The 23,003-nt window shown below is 41.6% G+C and overlaps 1 protein-coding gene across 1 annotated transcript; it reads left to right on the top strand.

The window, feature by feature from the left end:
- The first annotated feature begins 326 nt into the window (after positions 1-326).
- On the top strand, positions 327-21,138 carry LOC143844625 (carbonic anhydrase 3-like). Its single transcript, XM_077351992.1, has 7 exons — positions 327-577; positions 2,235-2,432; positions 11,177-11,295; positions 13,353-13,445; positions 14,514-14,579; positions 17,187-17,342; positions 19,492-21,138. Exons 1-7 carry the CDS (start codon positions 541-543, stop codon positions 19,609-19,611), a joined length of 789 nt encoding a protein of 262 aa, XP_077208107.1. The 5' UTR covers positions 327-540; the 3' UTR covers positions 19,612-21,138.
- Positions 21,139-23,003: the final 1,865 nt, after the last annotated feature.

Below are 23,003 nucleotides of genomic sequence, written 5' to 3'. Positions count from 1 at the left end.
TTTAGGAAACTTTCGTAGCCAGTGCATTTGGGACACAGAAACTCACAGATAAATCAGGAGAAAACTGAGGAAACCCCAAAATCTCCGATTACAAGAGAAATGAAGCAGATGATGTTTCTCCCTTCCTCACCACCACCACCACATGGCACAGGTGGCTTGACTAGAGGTGACTTCTTCTGTAGAAGGTCGACGGAGTTTTAAACTCCAGCTTTGGAAGGCAGGCAGGAGGGAGTCATTCCCTCACAGAGTCCCAGCCCTGGCTATTTCTGCGCGGGACAAACGAACCGGAGTGGCCTCCTGCTAGTGAGCCTGCGGGCGGCGGCTCCGCGAGGGAATCCTCCCCGTGCCCGGCTCACTTCGGGAGGGACCCGCCGGTCGCCCCTCCCTCCGCCCGCCGGCGGCGCGACAGTCGCCTCGGCCTGCCCTCCGCGTGCCTTTGCCTTTTTGCCAGACGCCGCGGGTCGGCGTGGGCCGAGCCCTATAAATGGGCCCGGCGCCCCGGTGCAGAAGCCAGCGCCGGGCGGCCACCCCGAGAGCATCATGACCCAGCAGCCGTGGGGCTACGCCAAGGACAACGGTGAGTGGGCGGGCGGGCAGGCGGGCAGGCGGGCAGGCGGGCGGACGAGGGCGGCGAAGAAGCGCCAAGCTCCTCCGCGTCCGCCGCAGACCCCGAAGGAGGCGCGCTCTGCATAGCCGGAGGAGAGGGCATCTCTGGCCGCGGCCTCCAAGGGGCTGAATTGGCCCTGGGGAGATACTTTTCAAAGCCGCACTCAACTATCAATAACAAGCCCCCCCCCCATTATAATAATTAAAATAGCTAAAGTTATAGAACTGTCCAGAATACCTGGGGGCAGTCAAATAAAATGTGCCAGAGGAGGGAGGCTATATCCTGAGATCCTCGAGGGTGTATATATTTAAATTGAATATTCTGTATTGCAAAGTCAACTCAGTAGACAGAATCGCACTGCTTTGCAGGTCAAATTGCCAGTTATGTAGACTAACTTTTTGTTTAGCAAAACTGGGCATAGGTTTCTAGGGAAAGTGCAGGCATTTCAACTGCCAGGGCAACCACAATACAACTTTTTGTGGTACCATAAAGACTAATTTATTAACTGTGGCATAGGAGGTTGTGAAACCTAGCAATTCTAACCTTTCTGGATGACCCTTTGCCTCTTCTGGCTAATTTGGGGGGAGGGGGGTTGTGCATAGCACAGCAGGGATTTGCTTGTTTTTCTCTTTATGTACATGTATTTTCATAAGTTTGCAGCCATGCTATTTACTTCTTTATTTGAAACATGTCTACCCTATCTTACCCCTTCTGACTCAAAGTGGCAAACAATGCAGCCACCAAGTTGCAAGGAGGCAAAAATCTCCCAGAGTCTCTTTGTGGGCCAATGCAACAGACAACTTTCAGAATTCCATTCAATTTCAGACCAATAATTCTAGAATTTGAACCTCTGTGTTCTTTAGTGCTGCACACATAACTCTATCCCATACAACTACAGCATGCCTTAGCCAGTCAATGGTAGCCAGTCAACCAAGTAGCCCTGAGCTGGGTAGCCTAACTTAAGCTAAGCAGGGTTGATCATAATTCATCTACATTTATATACTACTGAAGCCCATTTATTTCCATAGGCCAGGTGAACAAATGTCTAAATATTTTTCTTTACAAGCAATGGGAATAAAAAGGCTGCATCGTTCTGTCATTACACTGTGCTATATATTCATTTTCTACAAATCAGTGAAATAAATCAAAGCGTTTTGTAAGCCGTCCTTTCTGCATTTTCATGAAATAATCGATTCAGTGAAAAAGAACTGAGCACCATTCTGCCCGTTGCTAATTGTAGCTGTGCAAGTCTGATCCATTTTAGGAGAACTTCCACACAATTTTGAACAAGTTCCCTTAAACAAATGGAGATGCACAGCAGAGATGCTGGGCAGGTTGTACCTATTAACCCTGCAGACTCTGTATATCTTTGGCAGTCATGAAATATTTAGTAGTGCTGAACAATAACTTTACAGGTTACATTATATGATGACAATGAAATAAAAAGTGTGCATGCATAGCAGCTAATTAACTATTCTTTTCTAATAAGGAATGGTGGCGAACAGAGTTCAGTATGGCAAATACAACTCTGAGCAGTTTGCGACTCAACAAGCAGGGAAACTAATGTGTAGTATTTCCCTTCTGGCATCGACAAAGAATGTGATGTTTCCTCGCTTCTTTTGATTAGGGCCTGATCGTTGGCATGAAACTTACGCATTGGCCAAGGGGAATAATCAGTCGCCAGTTGCCATCCTTACCAAAGATGTCTTCAAAGACCCCGTCCTCCTGCCTTGGTTTACGAGTTACGATCCAGGGGCATCTAAGGCCATTACAAACAATGGGAAAACTTGCCGGATTGCATTCGATGACACCTTTGATCGCTCAGGTTAGTGTCAGTTTTATTTGGGCAAATCATTGTGATTAACAAGTGTATAAAGGTAAAGGTAAAGGTATCCCCTGTGCAAGCACCGAGTCATATCTGACCCTTGGGGTGACGCCCTCTAGCGTTTTCATGGCAGACTCAATACGGGGTGGTTTGCCAGTGCCTTCCCCAGTCATGACCGTTTACCCCCCAGCAGCAAGCTGGGTACTCAAGTGTGTACCTCAGCTACATTTGGGGAGGTGGGAACTGAACGATGGGGAAGGCAGGCAGAGGCAAAGGATTTCTGAAAATTCCTTTGTCTCCCTGACTTATTCAAGGAGAAGGAAAGAAAAAGAAAAGAGTCCTTTGCCGCTCTTAGCTGCATTTCTGCTGCTATTTCCCATCTGTTTTATCAGCCACTATGACAATCTTTGCACGTACCCCTAAACTAAGGTGACCAGATTGTCCCACTTTTGGAGGGACATCTGGGGGCACCTGACAAATTGTACTTATGTTGAAATTAAAAAAATATATATTACAATAGTATTTTTGCATTCTATGCATTCTATGAAAATTTTTGTTGCTCCATATAGACCAAATTTTTAATCAAGAACCCCCTGGTCAATGGTGTCCCGCTTTACCAATGTTAAAATCTGGTCACCTTATTCTAAACCCATCATTGCAATAGGGATTAGGAGACTGCTGAACTTCCTTCTCTTTGTACTTTGGTTGTCCTGTTGACAAGTTCTAATGAACCAATGTACAATATGTGCACAATATACCCTTGATTTTTAATTTATATGTGCATTGTGTAATGCCTAGGTTATGATTTAAACTCTACATTTATCCCAGTAGTGGACCCGAATTTCATTTGTGTGGTGAACATGTGTTGGGTTTTCTTACAGTCAAATTGGACATATATTTCCTGTAACATGTGAACAAGGCAATCAAGAATTTGAGGTTTCTTATATGCACAGCCAACACTATCAAACTCAATGTCACAGTGCCTGTATACTAGCCTTCGCGATCTGGGCCCTGCATACCTGCATTAAGCCTGACTCATGATCAAACATAAAGTCTAGTTTGAGACTAAGAGAGCAATCCTAAACAGATCTACTGAGAATCTAATTCTAGCGTATTCAGTAGGACTTAGCCCCAGGATTCTGGAGAGCTCTTGCCAGTCTGAATAGAGAGAACTAACTTCGATGGACCCATGGTCTGAGTCTGTATAATGGGACTTCATGAGCGTTCTTGAGGGCTGCAAGTGTTCTCAGGTTGCCACTATCAATCTCTGGTATGAAAGGTCTCTGTCAAAGAGTTAAACTAAAAATACATTGAATGCTTACAGTTCATTGCTTGTGGTCTCTTCTGGATCATGTTTCTTCTGTACCTCAGGCTATTGTAACAGCCTACCCTACTCGCTGGATAATGTTGCCGTTATTAAGTATGCCAATGAAATAAAACTAAGTGGCTGATTGCCATCGCTAAATTCTTTAAGTTGCTCCCCTGAAATGCAGTAATGATAAGTGAAAAGGTTGCCATGTGCCTTATATATTGGTAAGCAACAGACTGATCCTTTCCTTGTGCTCTCTTCCAAGCCAAATTTTACAACTGTGTTGCCTTCACATTTGACTTGTGCCTGTGTTTTATACTCGTGTCCATACCTGATTAAGATTAAAAAAAGAATTGGCCACAATGGACAGTGCTTCAGCCAAAGGCCTTTGTTATCCAAAGCTCGAAAGCAAGCAGAAAGGCATGTTCTAACTTTAGCAAATCTTCCATGGCCTGTAGTGTGTTATTGCAAAGAACTACATACATGGGCCTATCATATTTCTGTTGAACCCCGAATCTAAACTCATAAGAAAGTATAGTTTTAATTGGATTTGAAGGTGATCTGGCTGTGACATCTGTCACCGCATTGATCACCAGGGTTGATTCAGCTGATCTGGCTAGTTAGGTGGGTGTCCCCTACCTTCCTCTCAGCTCTATGTACATACCTTCCGAAGCTGCGCATGGACGTGGACGACCATCCCAGAGAGAAGGAGGGTACCGTTTTAATTGTTAACAGTCAGGACAGATTTCCATGCTGACACAATGGGTTATAACCCAACTGAGCTGCCATAAAGAGGTAGTCTCTGAGTTTAAACAAATTTAAACAATTTTATAGGGCTGTTGTGATGATAAAATGGCAAGGGACCCAACCCACCTGAACTCCTTGATGGAAGAGCAGGATATAAACCAAATAACTCACACTGTGGACCAAGGGAAGATTCTAAACCCATTCTCATTGTTTTTCTTGAATGTGGAAGCACACCTTGGGATATTGTTGGATTTTTCTTGCATAACATTCTTGTGTGAGATGTACATTGACCTTCTATGAATGAACACTGCCTTTTGTGTTCAGGAAGGCACACAATTAGACCATGATGTGTTCGCATCATTATATACAATCATTATATACAATTCGCATCATTATATACAATCACGTAAAAAAACCTTTATCTTCAGTTTGCCATAGAACTTGCTGGCTACATTATCCTTTAAATCTGGGACTCTTTTGCAACTTAATGAAGATTGTGGGTGGTCGACTGGTCCTTTCATTTACTAGGAAAAGTTTCCCCAGGGACCACTCCCCTGGAGGGCAGAGCTGAGTCAAATGGTCCTGTGGTGCTGGTGGCGTCGCAGGGTCTATGCAACATGGCACGTGCTATAGCAATGATGGCAGCAGGTGCAGTTTCCCTACCCCGGGGAGGGGGGGCAGTGTGGCTCAGCTTGCTCAGGAACTGTGGAGATGCCCTGCCTGCTCCTGCAGAACTAGTTCATTAAAAGGCAGCTTTCCCAAGTGATAAGAGCTTTGTGAAGTGTGTGTGTGTGTGTGTGTGTGTGTGTGTGGGGAAATTAATAGCATTGTTTGCTATGTGTTTGTTATTTCACTAGAAGCATTTCAGCATCTGTTGTATGGAGAAAAATACTATAGGCTGTCCTTGACAAAGCAAGCATTGGCAATAATCTGGGCTGAAAAGTAATCTTGAATAGGTAGCTATATTAAAACATGTTGCTCCTGTTCCAGTTTTATTTTGCACCTAGGCTAGGATGAGAACTGGCTACTCCAGAAGTCAGTCTAAATGCATGTGAGTCTTACTCAGGCTAGGGACCTGAGAGTGGCTGCTGAAAATTCTGTTATGGATCTGGCGCTGTTCATTCACCCTTCTGGGAAGGAGCTTTTCAGTATGAATCAGCTTGCATCTCCTTCAGTGGATATCTTTCCTCTTGCACTGTCTTTTTCTTTTATCAAGGACTAGTACCACAATTATGACCTCATTTATGATTAATGAAGTCTCATTTATTTCAGTGGGGATTTCTTCCATGCTTCCTCCTTACCCCCATGGGTGGGGAAGCAGCTGGAAGTAGACATTTTAAGTGGATAACACCTAGCGTTAAGGCACTTCTCTCACCACTGCTGGTGGATGCTGTTGAATTTGGTTGGTTATTTTTTAGCAGATGGGGGACTCAGACATGCATTTCCTATTTAATGTTACAAGTTTTAAAAATAATTGTCCACAAGCTACAGTTGCCAAAGTATTTAAGAAGGGGATGCTTTGGGATAATTGTTTTCAATAGTTGTATCAGATGTTTAAGGAGTAGTACCCTGATGATTTTGTTTTAAACATTTGCAACGACTGACAGGCAAGACGTCACACATTGGTGTGTTGCTTCATGATCCCAGTACAGCTGTTGTTACATCCAGCACTGTGTAGTGGTGAAAGAGTGGCATTCTCTAATTCAGGGTTTGATTCCCCACTCTTCCATATGCAACCAGCTGGGTGACCTTGGGCTAGTCATAGTTCTCTTAGGGCTGTTCTTCCAGAATGCGTGTCTGTTATGGGGACAGGAAGGGAAAGGTGTTTGTAAGCTGTTTTGGAACTCTATCTTAAGGTCAAGTGCTGGAACATCAAGGCCTGGGATGTGGCTATTAAAATGCTCATCCTATGGAAATTCTACTATTGATACCAGTATGGAAAATCAGACCATCTTTCCATTTTCTTGACCTCATTCATCTTATGGGCATAACACAATTTATTCCTTCTTTGTGCGGCTTTTTGAGATCTTTAAATGATGGCATATGATTTATTTTAGCATTGCCACATTCCAATCGGACTGAGATGAACCGCACAGCTGAAACTGGGAGATGTCACCCGGTGCAGGCATTTGTGCGTCAACAACAGAAAGAAAAGTCCAAGTTACGCCTTTTGCCTTTGTGCTTTAATCTTAGAGTATTCCAGCACAGAGAGTATCAATCATGGACATGTGACTGGCAGTGTCCTGGCACAAAAGGATTTTAAGACCTATGTTAGCATTAACTTTGAAATCCCACGCTGCTGCTGGAGGTCAGAAAAACTTGAATGTTGTGCAAGCAAAAGCCTTCAGGGGTGGCCGCAGTAAATTGGGTGATCAGCTTTCTTCCTCTGGGAGACATGGGTTCCTTTCCTTTTATGGGTTCCTTTCCTTTCATAAGCCTTCCTAGGCTTATGAACAAAGACATTTGGTAGCTCCAGAGGCCTAGGGCTAGAACAGTGGGCTGCGGGCACTAGAGATCAGGAATAAGAACTACCCATCTGCAGGTGTTCTTCAGTCTGTATGCCAAAGGTTCCAACCATAACAACCTCATGTCTATCTGCAGTTGTTTTCAGTTATGAAAATAGCATTGCTTTTGATGGAAAATTTCCTTTTTGAAAATGCAAGCCATGTAATCACACATTGGTAAACATGCATAGCTAACTTTATTGCCCATAATGACAAAGAACGTGAAAAAGGAGTGTGCCGAGGCAATGTTTATTTATTTCTGGCCCCGTTAATGCATCCTTACTGACACAGCCAACTGTGCTGTGCTGTGAGTTTGTTTTTATCATGAAATAACATGGTAGAGCCATCATTTTATATCTGGGGGAAGAGGACGCCTCATTATTTTCACTTGTGGATTATCACCTGTCACTGCAAATCTGGCAACAGGTGAGGCCTTCACGTCTATAAGACTTGGTCTCCCCATGACTATATATAACTAGAACTACATTCTTGGCTGATAGAGATTGTTTTTACCTGGCTGTCAGTCTCCTCTGATGTATAGAAGAATCAGTTGTCCACTCTGTCATAATCCATCATGTGGCACAGACCTTCCTATTTTTGCTGGCCTGAATCTGTCATGAATCCATGTTTGACAAATACAATCCAGTAATGAGTGACTTTAGAATTTTTGTAGCTTTTTGCACAGTTAGGCTGTGGAGTAAAACCAATTTTGAGACTTTGTTGGCTGTGAGAGTTCATGGTGATAATTTGTATTGTAGTGACAGCTGATAAAGTTCTGTGTATGACACTGACAATACCAGATGTCTGTTTTGTCTTTTGAATCTTCTCTTCACAAAACAATCTACTTTTGAGTCTTCTCCTCAGTGAATATCAAGTGGTCTCACATTAAAGAATCACACACAGATGACCTTGGACTTCTGATGAACCTTGTTATTTTTTTGTAACATTCAGAGACTGGGTTACCCCTACGTACTAATTCTGAAAAATACAATCAGCAGGCCCTGTGACAAAAATGGCCCGTTTTGTGTCAAAACCCCACAATGGACAAAATGTGTTTTGACTGTCATCTTCAGTAAGAAAAACCTACCAATAAAGAATATATGGAATTCACAGTTAAGAAAAACAAACTTTGATATTTCTTCCGCATGCATAAAATAGCTGATAATTCCAGGTGGATATCCTGGTCTGTACTAGCAAAATAAAATAAGAGTCCAGAAGTACTTTAGAGGCTAATGCAATTTATTCCAGCAGAAGTATTTGTGATTTGGAGCTCACTTCACCTGATGCATGAAATATACATTGATTAGGCTGATGTATTTATATTAATATCCTGACCTGAAATGTCCAGATAGACCTTTGGTTGAGGCCAGGGCGGTTAAGATCTGGGGCCCCTTCCAGAGGCCCTTTCTGCATGGACAACTTAATTTTGATTATCACTGAATTGAAGCTAAAGGTAAAAGGTAAAGGTATCCCCTGTGCAAGCACCGAGTCATGTCTGACCCTTGGGGTGACGCCCTCTAGCGTTTTCATGGCAGACTCAATACGGGGTGGTTTGCCAGTGCCTTCCCCAGTCATGACCGTTTACCCCCCAGCAAGCTGGGTACTCATTTTACCGACCTCGGAAGGATGGAAGGCTGAGTCAACCTTGAGCCGGCTGCTGGGATTGAACTCCCAGCCTTATGGGCAAAGCTTCCAGATGGCTGCCTTACCACTCTGCGCCACAAGAGGTTCTTGAATTGAAACTGGTGTCCTTTTAATTCACATTCTGTAGCGGTACTCTGCATACGTCTTCTTTCTCCAATTGTTTTTTTCCAGGTCACAGAGTATAACTCTGCATATTAATGAGAAAAAAAAATGGATTGCCGAGATTTTGTCTTCCTCTTTGTCTGCTTTTGAAAAGCTCATGTTTTAAAAATGGTTATAGCATGTTTTCAAAAGTAAAAAAAAAAAAAAAGTAAACTCTGTTGGAAAAAAAAAATTAATTCCCACAGGTAGGTTAGATCTCACAAGAAGCATATGAGCCAATATACAAAGGTTTCTCTGATGGGCTTTAAAAATAATTGACCAGATGGGAGTCAAAAGGGAAAAAGGGTAAAGGACAACCCTGAGGAGTGTTTCTCACCTCCTGGCTGTGTGATGCACACAATGGGAGGAAGAAGGGAGAGAGGGCTATAGACAAGAAAAGCTCATCTTTAGTTCTGACACTAATGCTGAACCTTGATTCTCAGCATACTTAAGGAGGGCTTATTAAAAAAACAAATGCTTCTTCAGTGCAGGAGCTTAGACAAGATGAAGGCAGGAAAACCTTCCACTAAAATAGCAACTTGGAAGTGAAAGCAGCTTTTAAGAATGTCTCCTCACAATTTCAAAAGATGCCCCCTGGGGGAAGAGGAACAAGCAAGCAAGAAAAAAAGTTGTAAAATATAGAAGGGAGGTAAAGTAAAATAGGAAAAAGTAAAATAGGAAAAAAACAGATAAAAGAAGTAGACAGAGGATGTGTAAGAGAAATAAATAAGAGTAGGTGGGTAGGGAGGGAAGGAGGAGGACAGAGGCTGCTAGGAGAAGAAGTAGAAGGGAATTAAGTGGGGAAAAATGAAAGGGGAGGTAAAGAGGGAAAACAAGATTTAAAACGGCAACGGAGAAACAAGATTTCTCTTGCACGTTTTTGTGGGTCCTCCACTTGTGCTTTAATACTGGTCTGACTAAAATAAGTTAAAATGCTATAAATGCTGAGAGATTAATATAAAGAAGTCATATTTAGCACTGATGTTATGCTGGTACACTCCACATACTTTTGGCCCAAGGCACTTCATTTAATAGCAATAGCAGTAATAGGAAGGATAATAATTGCACCCTGTAGCAGAGCTCGATTGCAGAAGCACAGTCCATTAAAAATATATATAGACAGGGTAGGCAGGAAATGTTAAACTATAAAATCTGGAATAAAATGTGAAAATGGAGAACTGAAAGGTGGGAGGGATTCCATGAAAAGCCTGGGCTAGCACCTTCTGTTTTTTGCCTGCTGTGTTTCTTCAGCTCTTTGCAAAGTGTAATTTATTCTGACACAATAAATGGGAACAAACAAAATGTTCATACTTGATCAGAAAAAGAAGCCGTCTCCTGCCATATCATTGTCATGATGATTGTATGTGTCTTAAAGTGCCTTTCCTGTTTTGTGGGAGGATTACTCATGCTTTCCAGGTGTTTTTCTTGCTATTATATCTCACTGTTCATTTAATCTAAAGATAAGCTCAGTTTATTGATGAGACAAGTTTGAATTTTTGGCAAAACCCATCCTCCCTTGCTACCCCCAAAGTGACATGTACTTAGCTTACAAATGACAAGTATGAGTTATTAGGGTTGCCAGGTTCCCTCTGGCCGCTGGTGGGGTACGGGGGAGTGTAGAGTCGCAAGATCCAGGTTGGGAAATTCCCAGAGGTTTGTGGGTGGAGCCTGGGGAAGGCAGGGACCTCAGTGAGCTACAATACCATAGAGTCCACCCTGCAGAGCATCTGTTTTCTCCTGAAGAACTATTCTCTGTAAGTCTGGAAATGAGCTGTAATTCTGGGAGATCCTCAGGTCCCATCTGGAGATTAGCATCCCTTCCCACAACTGTTGGCTACAGTACTACTGTTTGGTCTTATCATGTCTCATCAAGTCAAACACAGTCTAAAACTGGTAAAATTCCATTACTAAGCTCTTACAGTTATGGGTATCTCTGATTTCTGAGACCCAGTCTGAATGTAGATTCACATATGATCCACCAGACAGAACACACCCCTTCAAGAAAACTGAAGACACAGGTCCAAATGCACTTTGACATCATAACATCTATTGGGCTCACCAGAACCCCAAAAACGTCCACCAGAACCGGCCAATGGGAACAGCTGGATTGTGCTGGAGTTCAGGACTAGACAACTGTGAATTATGGCTTAACTCTTTTAATGATTGGAATAATGTTGTGGATATTTTTAATGAGTATAGTTTATATTTTTGTATTACAAATATGACGTTCACTGCCCTGAGCTGTATGGGAGTATAGAATATAAATTCTATTATTAAAGTTATGTTCAAGAAGAGAAAATGCCCTCACTTAAGTTAGCTGTTGCTGCATCAGAGTTCTACTGTTGTACTGTTGCTCTGGCAGTGGAAAGTTTTCTATTAACAGAGGCTGTTTATTGCAGTATTGAGAGGTGGACCCCTCCCAGGAATTTACAGGCTGCGTCAGCTCCACATCCACTGGGGTTCTACAAACGACAAAGGCTCTGAGCATGTTGTGGATGCAACAAGGTATGCAGGCGAGGTGAGTGTTGGCATGGGAAATAATGTGGAATGCCTCCATTTAACTCCCGCCACATCGAAGTGGAAAAACCAGGCTCCATTTCCACTCTCAGTTCCGAAACAAGTTCAAGTAGATAATGTATTGGCATCCTACACAACAAGGTCCAGCAGTTTAGCTATCTGTCTGTCTGTCTGTCTGTCTGTCTAGCTAGCTAGCTAGATAGCTCTCTTACCCTTCCCTACAACTTTGGGTAGTTTACAGTAAACCTTGTGGAATGGTTACGTAGAATATTATAACAATGCAATAAATAACAATCATAACATAACATAATCGTAACCTAACATTTTCCTTGTCAACACACTTCCATGGTGATATGGTACCATTTGCTTGCTGGAAAGGGGAGGCTGTTTTTTTCTCCACACAGCAATGGACAAATTCACGGATCCTGTATCTTATAAATGCTCTTTCAAAAGCCGTTCTGAATCTGTATCTGAATTGCACTGCATTGTTTTCCTCATGCACTGGTATTGTCATATAGTCTATATGAAGTAGGTAGAAAGATTCTCTTCATTTATGCAATCCACTCCACAAACATATAGGAGTGAAGTCTATGGCCTGTGATGTAAATCATAAAGATGGGCACCATCATTGTTTTAAAAATTGAAAACTATGTACTCAAAATTACATCCAAGTGAGAAAGGAACATCTGACGTTTCAGTAATGGCGCCTATGTGACCCAGAAGTGACATTGACAAGTTGGGGATGTCAAAAGCTAATTCACCTGACGTGCCTACAGCCCTTCTGGGTCCCACTGGAAATCATGTGCAAAGACACGTGCAAAGAAACTCCCAGATCTTGGCATGCTCAAATCCCGCCCACACTGGCTGCCTGAAAGGAATTGGCAACCCTCACACAAGCATATTTTTATAGGTATTACCTAGTCAGTTGTTCATTTTGTGAGTCATGGGCCGATCCTGCATAAGCGGAAAAGGCCAGAAGGGCACTCATGTGGAAGCAGGGCATACATCAGGCCCTTATTATTATTTTTTTCAGGCTGCAACCTCCCTGCCCACAAGCTGCACAGTGGAACGTTTCCACCACAGTTGTGTCCATTAGGATGCAGAAATCTGGGGAGGACAATGTCCGCCACTGAAATGTGCCCCCCATGGGACACAGGGAGCAGCAGAGCATGCAACTCCGCTGCAATGCACCAGCAGCAGCCCAGAGTGCTGCCACTGGTGCTGAATTGCCCATAGGGGTTTTCCAGATGGTATACAGCAGCAGTTTTCAAAGGAATATGGGAGTTATCTGCTGAACTGTCAAATCTTGTGTAGCTGAATGGATGAAGTACTTACTCTAAGAAGGCAGCTGATTCAGGATTTGAAAGAAACCTCTAGGGTATGCAAGGATGTTGGATAGAACTTAGGAAATTTAACTGCTGTGTTATGTAGGTTGCTCCACTAAACCTTTTAAAGATTACCCAGCCCTTTCAAGGTCCAGGGGAAGAACAGCAAGAAGGTGAAGAGATCTGTAATAATCTTAAACTCAATTGTGTTTTTTACACTTAATTGTCCTTTGTATGTGCATTGAGTAATTCTCATGTTACAGTAAGCACATGTACAGGTAAATGTGTGATACAAACTCCACATTTATCTGGGTTCTGGTCACCACTTTCATTAATGAAGTGAGCATGAATTGCCTCCTTCTTATAAGCAGATGTATGCAAGTAAGGCAGTATGTATGCCTGTTCGGTGTAGCATGTGAATGGGGCTATAATGTTCAAAACATTTAACCCCTGTCAATAATTTAGTTGCCAGACCCTGCAACAATTATAGCTTCTGTGTTGCCTTCAAGGGCAGCCCCACATTTTGGCAGCCTAGTTTAGAGAGCAATGGAACATGGGTTAGTATGACCAGATTGACTGCATGACTGCAAAAATAATTTTGCCTGAAGTAACAGACTTGGGAACACAAATAGTCCTGTGCATTTCCATAAAAGCCACTATCAAGATTGTGGATCAGTGTTTTGCTGCCCTATTGCTGCATGATGGCACGTATAATGTTTGACTTTGTTTCTAGATTCATGTGGTGCATTGGTCTTCAAAGTACAGTAATTATCCAGATGCTGTGAGAAAACCGGATGGCGTGGCGATTTTGGCCATTCTTATACAAGTAAGGTCTAAACTGTCTTTTCTTTCACATATTATTATACTTAGCTGTATTTACATTAAGATCTCTCATAACATCCAGTACTCCATTACATTATGTTGTGTTACTGTAGAGGAATGTAATCAAAATATGGTTATCCTGGATCTACAGTGCAATGAAATACAACACAGAGAGATGCAGATCTGTCAGAGAAATCCCATTGTACACTGATTATGTACGGGGCAGTTTGTCCGAGATGGTGGGGACAGGGCTTCGGGGCAAATCCCTGATTATGCTTGATGTCACCACCTGGCATGGATACCTCTCACCCCTGCCAGCTGCCATGGAAGCTTGCTGGATGACCTTGGGCCATCAATACACTTTCAGGGTTGTTGTGCAAATCAAATGCTGGAGAGAAGAAGAATGATGTGAGCTACTCCTCTCCCATTGTGGGAAAAGGGCAGAGTAGAAATAAGCACATTTTCTTGAGCCACTTCAAATGACAGAAGTATGTAAAACACATCGTAAGTAGTTTTATGACAGAATGAGCTGGCCCAGTTTGTGGTATATTGTTGCTTACTCCTCCTCCCCCTGAGGCACCCTATGTTCCCAACCAGAATTGTTCTTTTCCAGCCCATTTATGTGTGGCTATCAATGGGGACTGTAGATGGTGTATGGGTGCCAATCCCCAAGCAGAAATGTCATGTCTAGTTTGGCCCAAAGTGAAGATTGCCTGTGATTTGGTCTCTTAGCAGTTCCAGCTCCTTTGAGGTTCAAGGGCCTCTGAAACTCTAGTACATACACTGAATGCAGCAATAGTTACTGTATTCCTGTTAACTGGAACACCACTAAATGACAGCAAATCAAGTGAAATGAACAATCAGGCAAACCTAAATAGGTTTCATTGATTTTTTTTTAAGCTAGCAGACTTTTTATTCTTGCTGTTTTTTGAGCACAAGATGTTCTCAGAGTGTTAACTAATTAAACTGACAGATGGGATGGCTTACGATCAATTTGTATATTGTCATCTCTTAGACTTGGAGAAAAAATCAGCTTCAACAGCTATTCATTTAGTGATTTCCACTTTTCCAGGTAGGGAAAACTCCCAAGCCGGAAATGAAGAGAATTCTTGAAGAAATGAATAATATTAAGGCAAAGGTAACGAGAAGGATTTTATATCTGATTTTTCAGTGATGAGATGCATAATATGCTCCCATTGTACGGCAAGATGATGAGTGGCATTTTAATATTCCTAACAGGCAAGATGGTAAGTAAAACCTCTGGACTGGTGAGAAAGATACTCGGGGACACTTAGGAAGGTCAGATCTCTGTGGAAGAACAATTTTGCAACCCCAGCAGCCTCTTTTACTTTCTCAAGGTTGGAGAATGGATTGTGAAGGCCAAAGCTCATTTGAGGTCAGATTTGGCTCAGCATATGAATACAAATGTATAATTTCCAAAAATGCTGAAGCCATGGTAAATGCTCTCTTAAAAAGCATTTAGTCAAAGGAAATTCCTAGGAGTTTGTGTAGCACTCCCCACATTTTTGTTGTTGTTGAGAAAGTCCTTAAAGTAGGAAAGTTTTTTTTTTAATTTCCCAATTTTTCAGGGTTAACACTTCCACCTCCCCCCCCCCCCAGTTGTCAAGTTGCAGTTGACTTATGGCTACCTCTTGGGGTCTTCAAGGCAAGAGATGTTCAGAGATGGTTAGCCATTGCTTGCCTCTGTGTAGGAAACCTGGAGGGCTTGACATCTGTATATGTGGTTATTATTTCTTGCCCAATTCAGTTGGATCTTAAGACTCAGATCAATGAGAAATATCCTCAGGACCTCATGTGGAATTCACAGGACCATAGTTAAAGTGAAGTGAAATTGGCCCACTTGCTAGGCATATTGTTGTAACTGAGTACATGTTCAAAAGACAGAAACTCTGTCCAGAAGATGATGATAACGCCACTATGTTTCAAGATATGGGGAGTTTGAAAGAAGCCTGCTAGAGCTAGCAAATGAAACAGTTTTCAGTTCTTTTGCTGTGTAGAAGGACCCCTAGACCATTTATGCACTGGGAACTTCACAGCCCCAGCTCCTGTGCAGGAGCACAAATCCGGGCTGGATGAGGTACACCAGGCCAAATGCTCCCCCATGTGGGTGCAGGAAGAGGTGGGGCAACCTGCCAGGACCAAATCTCCAGCCTGCAGCCCGGCACGAAACCTCCAGTACATAAACGGTCCTAGAGATGACATGTGTGATAATTGCAAAGATACACAGTTGTTATGCACGTGCTGTGAAATTTTCAAATATCTTTCCTAAAAGTGCATATTTGTTTATTATTCTGAGGGATTTAGGTGGCTTGTCTTCACTGTAATGAAACTGTATTTTCCTAACATTAATTGCAATATGTAGTTCCTGGGAAAATGCAATCTTCCCTTGTAATCGGTAGATTGAATTGTACAGTTACTGTAGATAAATTTGGAACTAAGTTACTGTAGATAAGTTCTGAAAAGTCCAGGGTGGCTTCTGCTGGATCTGCATATGCCAGAAGGTTTCTGGCCCTGTAGTGGGAAGACAGCTGACTGTGGTTTGCCTCGGGGGAGGCTATGGCTAAGAGCTCACAGCTTTGCATGCAACAAATCACAAATTCAGTCCCTGGTATCTCCAGTCACAGAATTCCAGGTACTCTAGAAATGTGTTAAACATTTATTGGATGATATGACCATATATGGTCCTGTTGAAACCCCATCCTGCCAATGATGGGCCTGGAGGGGGTGAGAAGTAGAGGGGCCCCAGGTGGGTGTGTATTCTCCTATTCTTCCCAACCACATTCTGCACAATCAGGCCACTTCTGGGGTTTCTCGAAGCCTGAAGGGGTTTCTGAACAGTAAAAAATTTGAGAAAGGCTTTTCTACATCAAAAGTGGGTCTGAACAAGAGACAAGAAGTGAGGGAAGTATTTATGATTAGAGACTGGAAGACTGTTCACAAGTTATATAAGAGGAAGGAAGAAATAATCGGTCTGTATGTGGGAGAGGAGAAGATCACACGTAGTGTGGGCCTTACCCCTGTCCCTCGTTGTGTGCTTGTGATAACTTGTGAGCAAAGGTTAAAGCATACAAAGTATATGCCATAAAGTTTGTAAAATTGTGAATCTGGCAAATGTAGGAGCACTGATTTAATGTGTGTAAACTTTGTTCGCAAGTAGACTCTGCACACAAATTACACTGAATGAAGTTCCACTGTCTTTCTAAAAATGCACAGCTCTGGCTGTGGTACTCCTACAAGAATGTTGTCAGAAGACATGGAGCTAGGAATGGAAGAAGACAAAGAAGACCATTATTAGTGGAGTATGATCATAATGACCTGGGGCAGATTTGGGATTATTTACATATAATAGAGGCAAGGATGAAGACTGTCAATCTTTAGGGAAAATATGGAAATGAAGCCAGTCCTCTTTAGTTATCTCCAGAAACTCTATAAAAGTTTTCAGTGTTTACTAGAGAGGTATGACATCACTTACACGGTTCTCCAGGAAGTGATGTCATACAGTTGCTAATAGCACCCCCATGTCTGTGCCCCACCCTAGTCTCTGGGTGATTTATTTTGTATACCTATTATCACAAAATATGTGTGTGAGAAAGAGCGAGTGAGCAACCGAGAGAGAACTCTGATTTAAAATAGCTTCTAGAGGTGATGGTGGTATTGATTGTACCCAACTCCTTTATTCCTTCAACAGGCTTTAATAATCATATTTCTCTTTTATTTATTTAAGGGAAAAGAGGCTCCTTTTCAAAACTTTGATCCATCAATCCTTTTCCCTAAAAACCGGAGCTATTGGACCTACCAAGGCTCTTTCACCACACCTTCTTGTGAAGAGTGTGTTACCTGGATTGTTCTGAAAGAGCCTATTGTCGTCAGCGAAGACCAGGTAAATACTAACACGGCCATCTTGGTTTCCTTTTGGTTCCTTATCAGATGATCTACATTTTGTTGACATGCTTTTCTTCTTCTTCAAAAGATTCAATGTTGATTAAATTGTGGTATTTTTATAGAAGAAGAAACAGAATTATAAACAAGGCCTGAAGAATATCCTAGGATTCAGTTCAGTCCTGCATTTCTTTATCTAACCAGAGAAATAAATGCAGTTTTCTTAATACATGTCAAACATAGATGATGTTAAGAGAGAAACTGAATAAGTGATTCAAGCAGCAAGCGGCCTTCACCAGCAGGCAGTAGATGAAGTAAACAAGCATAGGGGATAAACAACATGGCTCTGCCTTGAGGCCTTACTGGGATCCAGCTCAGTGGTGGTTTATATGGCTTACTCAGGATCTAGAGCAGGCTTTCTCAAACAGGGTTTTGTGAAACCCTGGGGTTTCTTGATGACCCTGGAAGGGTTTCCTGAATGGGTGGAAGTGAGTTAATTTTTATGTATTTTTAAAAAATTGTTAAACATTTATAACAATATGACCATTTATGGTCATGTCAACCTCCCCTCCCCAAATGGCCATTTAAAGGCCTGGAGGAGGTGGGAAGGGGCCCTGGATAAGCATGTACACAGCTATGCTTCCCAACTATATTCTGTACAACTGCACCACTTCTGGGAGGTTCTTGAAGCCTGAAGAATGTTTCAGGGGTTTCTCAATGGTTAAAAGGTTGAGAAAAGCTGATGTAAAGTGCGCCTCCCCCCAGCCCTTTGGTATTCACCTGACCTGCCTGAGTTATAAAAGATTCAAGGTCATATTTGACTTTTGGCTAAGCATTGTGCATTGCCTGCCACACTGTCAAGAGTCGTTTCTAGATTCCCACAGGAGTCAATGACTGATAATATTTGGAGGAACATTTTGAGAAATCCATCAAAAAAACACCTGTACTTACCAAATGGTAACCACAGCTTAAATTTTCTCTAAAATGTGTTTTTCATCAAAATATATTTTTAAATGTGCTGGCTGTAATGAAAATAGCTAAGAAATAGAAGAACAAGAATTGGTTCTTATATGTTACTTTTTTCTACCCGAAGGAGTTTCAAAGTGGCTTGTAATCACCTTCCCCACAACAGACACCTTGTGAGGTGGGTGAGGCCGAGAGAGCCCTGATATTATTGCAGAAGAAGAGTTGGTTCTTATATGCCGCTTTTCTCTACCCGAAGGAGGCTCAAAGTGGCTTACAGTTGCCTTCCCTTTCCTCTCCCCACAACAGACACCCTGTGAGGTGGGTGAGGCTGAGAGAGCCCTGATATTACTGCTCAGTTAAAACAGCTTTATCAGTGCTTGGCGAGCCCAAGGTCACCCACCTGGCTGCATGTGGGGGGTCACGGAATCAAACCCAGCTTGCCAGATTAGAAATCTGCACTCCTAACCACTATACCAAGCTGACTCCTATCTGCATAGCTAACATTTGCAGAGCAAGTAATATTCTGACCTGGACAGCTCAGGCTTGTCAGATGTGAGATGCTAAGTATAGTCAGTCCTGGTTAGTATTTGGACGGGAGACCAGCATAGTAGTTGAGAGAGTTCCTATGGAGAAGAATGGCAAACCACCTCCGGGTGTCTTGCCTTGAAAACCCTATGGGGTTGTCATAAGTTGGCTGTGAATTGATGGCAAAAAGTGCAAATAATGGAAAGTATTACTATTTATAGACTGACAAAGTCATTCTTCAACATGGATACAAAATCAGTTATTGCTATGTGGTCCTCTCAATATTTGAGACAACTTCTGAGACAACCTTCAGTTGCTTCAATGAAATTTACTTTTGTAAGTAGTTTTAGGAGTCTCAGAAGTACCTCCTAGCTGTACCCTCTTCTGGGAGTCTACTATGCCTCTCAGAAATTATGCCTTTGGGGGAGAGTTGTGGGTGAATCACCAATAAGCTCTGTGAGGTTGAGAAGACTGTTAACAAAGACACTCAGTTGTGTTTATAAAAAAGAACCACAAAAGGGTTGCAGTATATCCCACACAATAACTATGACAGTTTTCTGAGGAGATTTGTCATTCATGGCTGCTAAATGTCTACTCATCTCATTCATTCATTCATTCATTCATTCATTCATTCATTCATTCATTTGACTTCTCTGCAGATGGAAAAGCTTCGTAGCCTTTCTAGCAAGGCTGCAGATGAACCCCACTGCCCTTTGGTGGACAACTGGCGGCCTCTTCAACCTCTCAATAACAGGATGATCAGAACTCCAATGCAGTAGAATCTCTGTTGAAGTTCACAGTCTTCAAATCCAGACTCATGTTGAATACTATCTACTGTTGTCCATCAGGATCTGTGCTGCTGAGTCAGAAACTCTGGGCAATGAAACAGGACAGGTTATTAAATCAATCTGATCTCCAGAGGGAAAAAGATTATGGGGCAAATTATATTAAAAGAGGATCTATGTATGTAATCTTTGTTTATACTAGAATTTGTATGAATAATTCTATGGAGGAAAAGGGTCATCCTTCATTTACTTTTGATGAGGATTAAGGATCTGTCTGTCTCTCTCTCTCACACACATACCCCTCCTCCCAATTAGTTGTTCTCAGTTTAGTCAACTGTATTTTTATATCAGTGTAAATGAGGGATATTAGAAGAACATTGCAAAAGTTAAGTGTGTTTCTTTATAGTTTTCATATACTATGATGGCATCCATAGAAATCAATGAAATGTACCATTTCAATAACCAAATTGTGACTTAAAAACAAAACTCAAATAACTAACACTGTTTAATTATAGCAAGAAATTTGTTTAAATAGTATGTAGAATGATTATTTACTTTTATTGTACAATTGTATACTTTGTACAAACCTCAACATTCAAACATAATTTCATGTTACGTGATTTGAAATTATAGAACTCTTTCAAACTGTATATGTAGCTAATAATTAGTCAAGGTTATCTGTATGATGCAGTAAATTATACAACATCATGGATGTTCTACAAATTCTTATAAAGATGCATCAAAACAGACTGTTCATTAAGGAAAATCCCTTATTGTTACACTTGTACTGTATTATTTCTCTAACGTGAAAAAGCTTTTTTTTCTGATCTTACTCCCATTATGGCAATTAGTATTGTGTCAGCAAAGACTCCATTTAGCCAAGGCTGCTAACAGAAATAGATTGAAAATTCATAACAAAATGAAATTTTGATTTCATTTTTAAAATAATTTTGAAATGGGAAAATGTTTCACAAATTCATATTTTAAATGCCACTATTAAGATGTTTGTAATAGACTTTTTGTATCTCTTTTTTCCTGTAAAGGTAAAGGTATCCCCTGTGCAAGCACCGGGTCATGTCTGACCCTTGGGGTGACGCCCTCTAGCGTTTTCATGGCAGACTCAATACGGGGTGGTTAGCCAGTGCCTTCCCCAGTCATTACCGTTTACCCCCCACAGAACATACCATATTCCAGTTTAAACACAATATTTGTACTGTTATCAAAATTTAAAAATAATAAAAACCAAGAACTGGGAATTGTGTAGTACCAAAATTATGGTTTTTACATCTGAATACATAATTTTTATGTCAAAACAAAAAATGCATTTTCAAAGATGGCAATGCAAAATAAATAACAGTTTTTTACCACCTGAAGTTGTTAATATTTACCAAGGAATTTTCTAGTGATTGTTTTTCTCTTTGCACTGATCTTATGCTTTGTAGCTGGAACAATTGAGACAGCATGGCATGATGACAACATACTGGCTTTTGTAAAAGTATAAATATTAATAAATAAATCTGCCACTGGTGTCAGACTTTGTGCTGCTGCGTCAGACCAACACAGCTATCCACCTGGATCTATTAATAAACTCCACTACATTTTTCTGATGCAAGCTAATATTCTATATTAGATGAGTGGGGAATGATAAAAACTTGAACAAGTCTGAACTTGAACCATTTTGAATAAAGATTCTAAATCTCTCTCATAAACTGAAGAGAGTTAGCAGTATCAGTCAAGGGTAATAAAATCCCAAACGATCCTGTTGGACCATTTTTCTAATTAAGGTTTTGAATCAGATTTTCATAATTCCATTTGTGTCTGATCTACATTTCCAGATAATAGCCTATCTGCTAACTTTTATTTCCTTCTGCAGCACACTTCACTTTTTTGGTGAGAGCATCTTGGAAGTTTCTCCTAATTAAATTACTGAAGTCTCTCTACAGCCTTATAAACTGTCTTTCACAAACAAAAAAGGAATTACCTTTTTAATTAAAACAATTACCGTGATGCTCTTCTAGACAATCTCCCCATCACTGATAAGGCTGGACCTTCATTACAGCTAGAATTATCAGCCTTCCAGAGACCATCAGCACTCATTGGTAGGGATGCCAGTCTCCAAGAGGGACCGGGGGATCCTCCATTTTTACAGCTCATCTCCAGGTGACAGATATCTGCTGTCTTGGAGAAAGTGACTGCTTTGGAGGGTAGACTTCATAGACTTATACCTCCCTGCCCCAAATCTCCACCCCCCAATGTCTCCAGGTATTTCCCATCCCAGAGTTAGCAATCCTACTCATGGAGGTATTTTGCTTTCAGGCCACCAACTTTAATATATGCTATACTAAGAAGGTGGAGGCCTGGTAATTCTTGTAGTGGAAAACCTCCTTAAAAACTTATGTACCCTGCCTTAGAAGCAAGAAAGTATATAAATATATGACGGCTTTGAGCTATGAGAAAAGACCAGATAAAAGCATTTTAATGAAGAAATACCTTTAGATGTCCAAAAACTATGGGGTTCCATTGCTAGACTTTGCCTTCTGATTCTCTAGGCTCATTCTCCACTAAAGTTGCTAAATGCCTGGGGGGGGGGAAATCCTGTTATTTTAATATTGGCTTGATCAGCAGCGAATACCAGGTGATTTTATTCACCCATGTGCTAAAAATCTTGCTCATTTTTATGTATTAAACTTTTATTAAGGGGACAGGCTATTTTCTCGAGGCATGTTGGTCCCTATTTTAGGTTTTACATATGGATGCCAGTTCCCAGGTGGAATCTAGAACCCCCTGGTTTTATAACTCATCTCCACAGGACAGAAATCAATTCATCTGGAGAAAAGGGCTACTTTGGATGGTATACTCCATAGCATTATACTACACTGAGGTCCCTCCCCAATCCAAATCCCACCTAGTCCTGGCTCCCCCCCCCAACCCCTCCCTCCCCAAGTCTCCAGGTTTTTTCCAGCCCAGAACTGGCAACCTGAGCTCTACCCCATAGGCTCTCCAACATTCAACCCCAATCACAGTATACCCAAAGCTTAATAATATGAACTACCTGAAGATGGGGACTGGGGAATGGGCAGAATTTGGGATGGAAATGGATCTCAGTGAAGTATAATGCTGTGGAATCTACCCTCCAAAGTAGTCACTTTCTCCAAGGGAACTGATCTCTTAGTCTGCAGATGAGTTATAATTCCAGGTAATCCACTGGGGAATGGAATCCTTAAAGCTAACTTGAACCAAGTAAGAGGCAGTATCTTTGCTTCGGTATTAGATAATTTAGCATGCATGTTACTTCAAACCCTGACATCACCCTTTAGTAATTACATATATGCTAATTTAGCGATCCCCAACCTGTGGGCTATGTACCACATGTGGTCCTTCGACTA

Source organism: Paroedura picta, chromosome 9 (genome assembly GCF_049243985.1).
Source record: "Paroedura picta isolate Pp20150507F chromosome 9, Ppicta_v3.0, whole genome shotgun sequence".
NCBI classification, from domain to species: Eukaryota; Metazoa; Chordata; class Lepidosauria; order Squamata; family Gekkonidae; genus Paroedura; species Paroedura picta.
The sequence above is the reverse complement of the archived record's forward strand: the minus strand, read 5'-3'. Positions and strand labels throughout refer to the sequence as shown.

Excerpts from the sequence above, each read along its gene's own strand:
- LOC143844625 (XM_077351992.1), top strand. The coding sequence starts at position 541 with ATGACCCAGCAGCCGTGGGGCTACGCCAAGGACAACG. Across the intron at positions 13,446-14,513 it reads TTTTGGCCATTCTTATACAA|GTAGGGAAAACTCCCAAGCC; the intron begins GTAAGGTCTAAA and ends CCACTTTTCCAG. Across the intron at positions 14,580-17,186 it reads TGAATAATATTAAGGCAAAG|GGAAAAGAGGCTCCTTTTCA; the intron begins GTAACGAGAAGG and ends TATTTATTTAAG.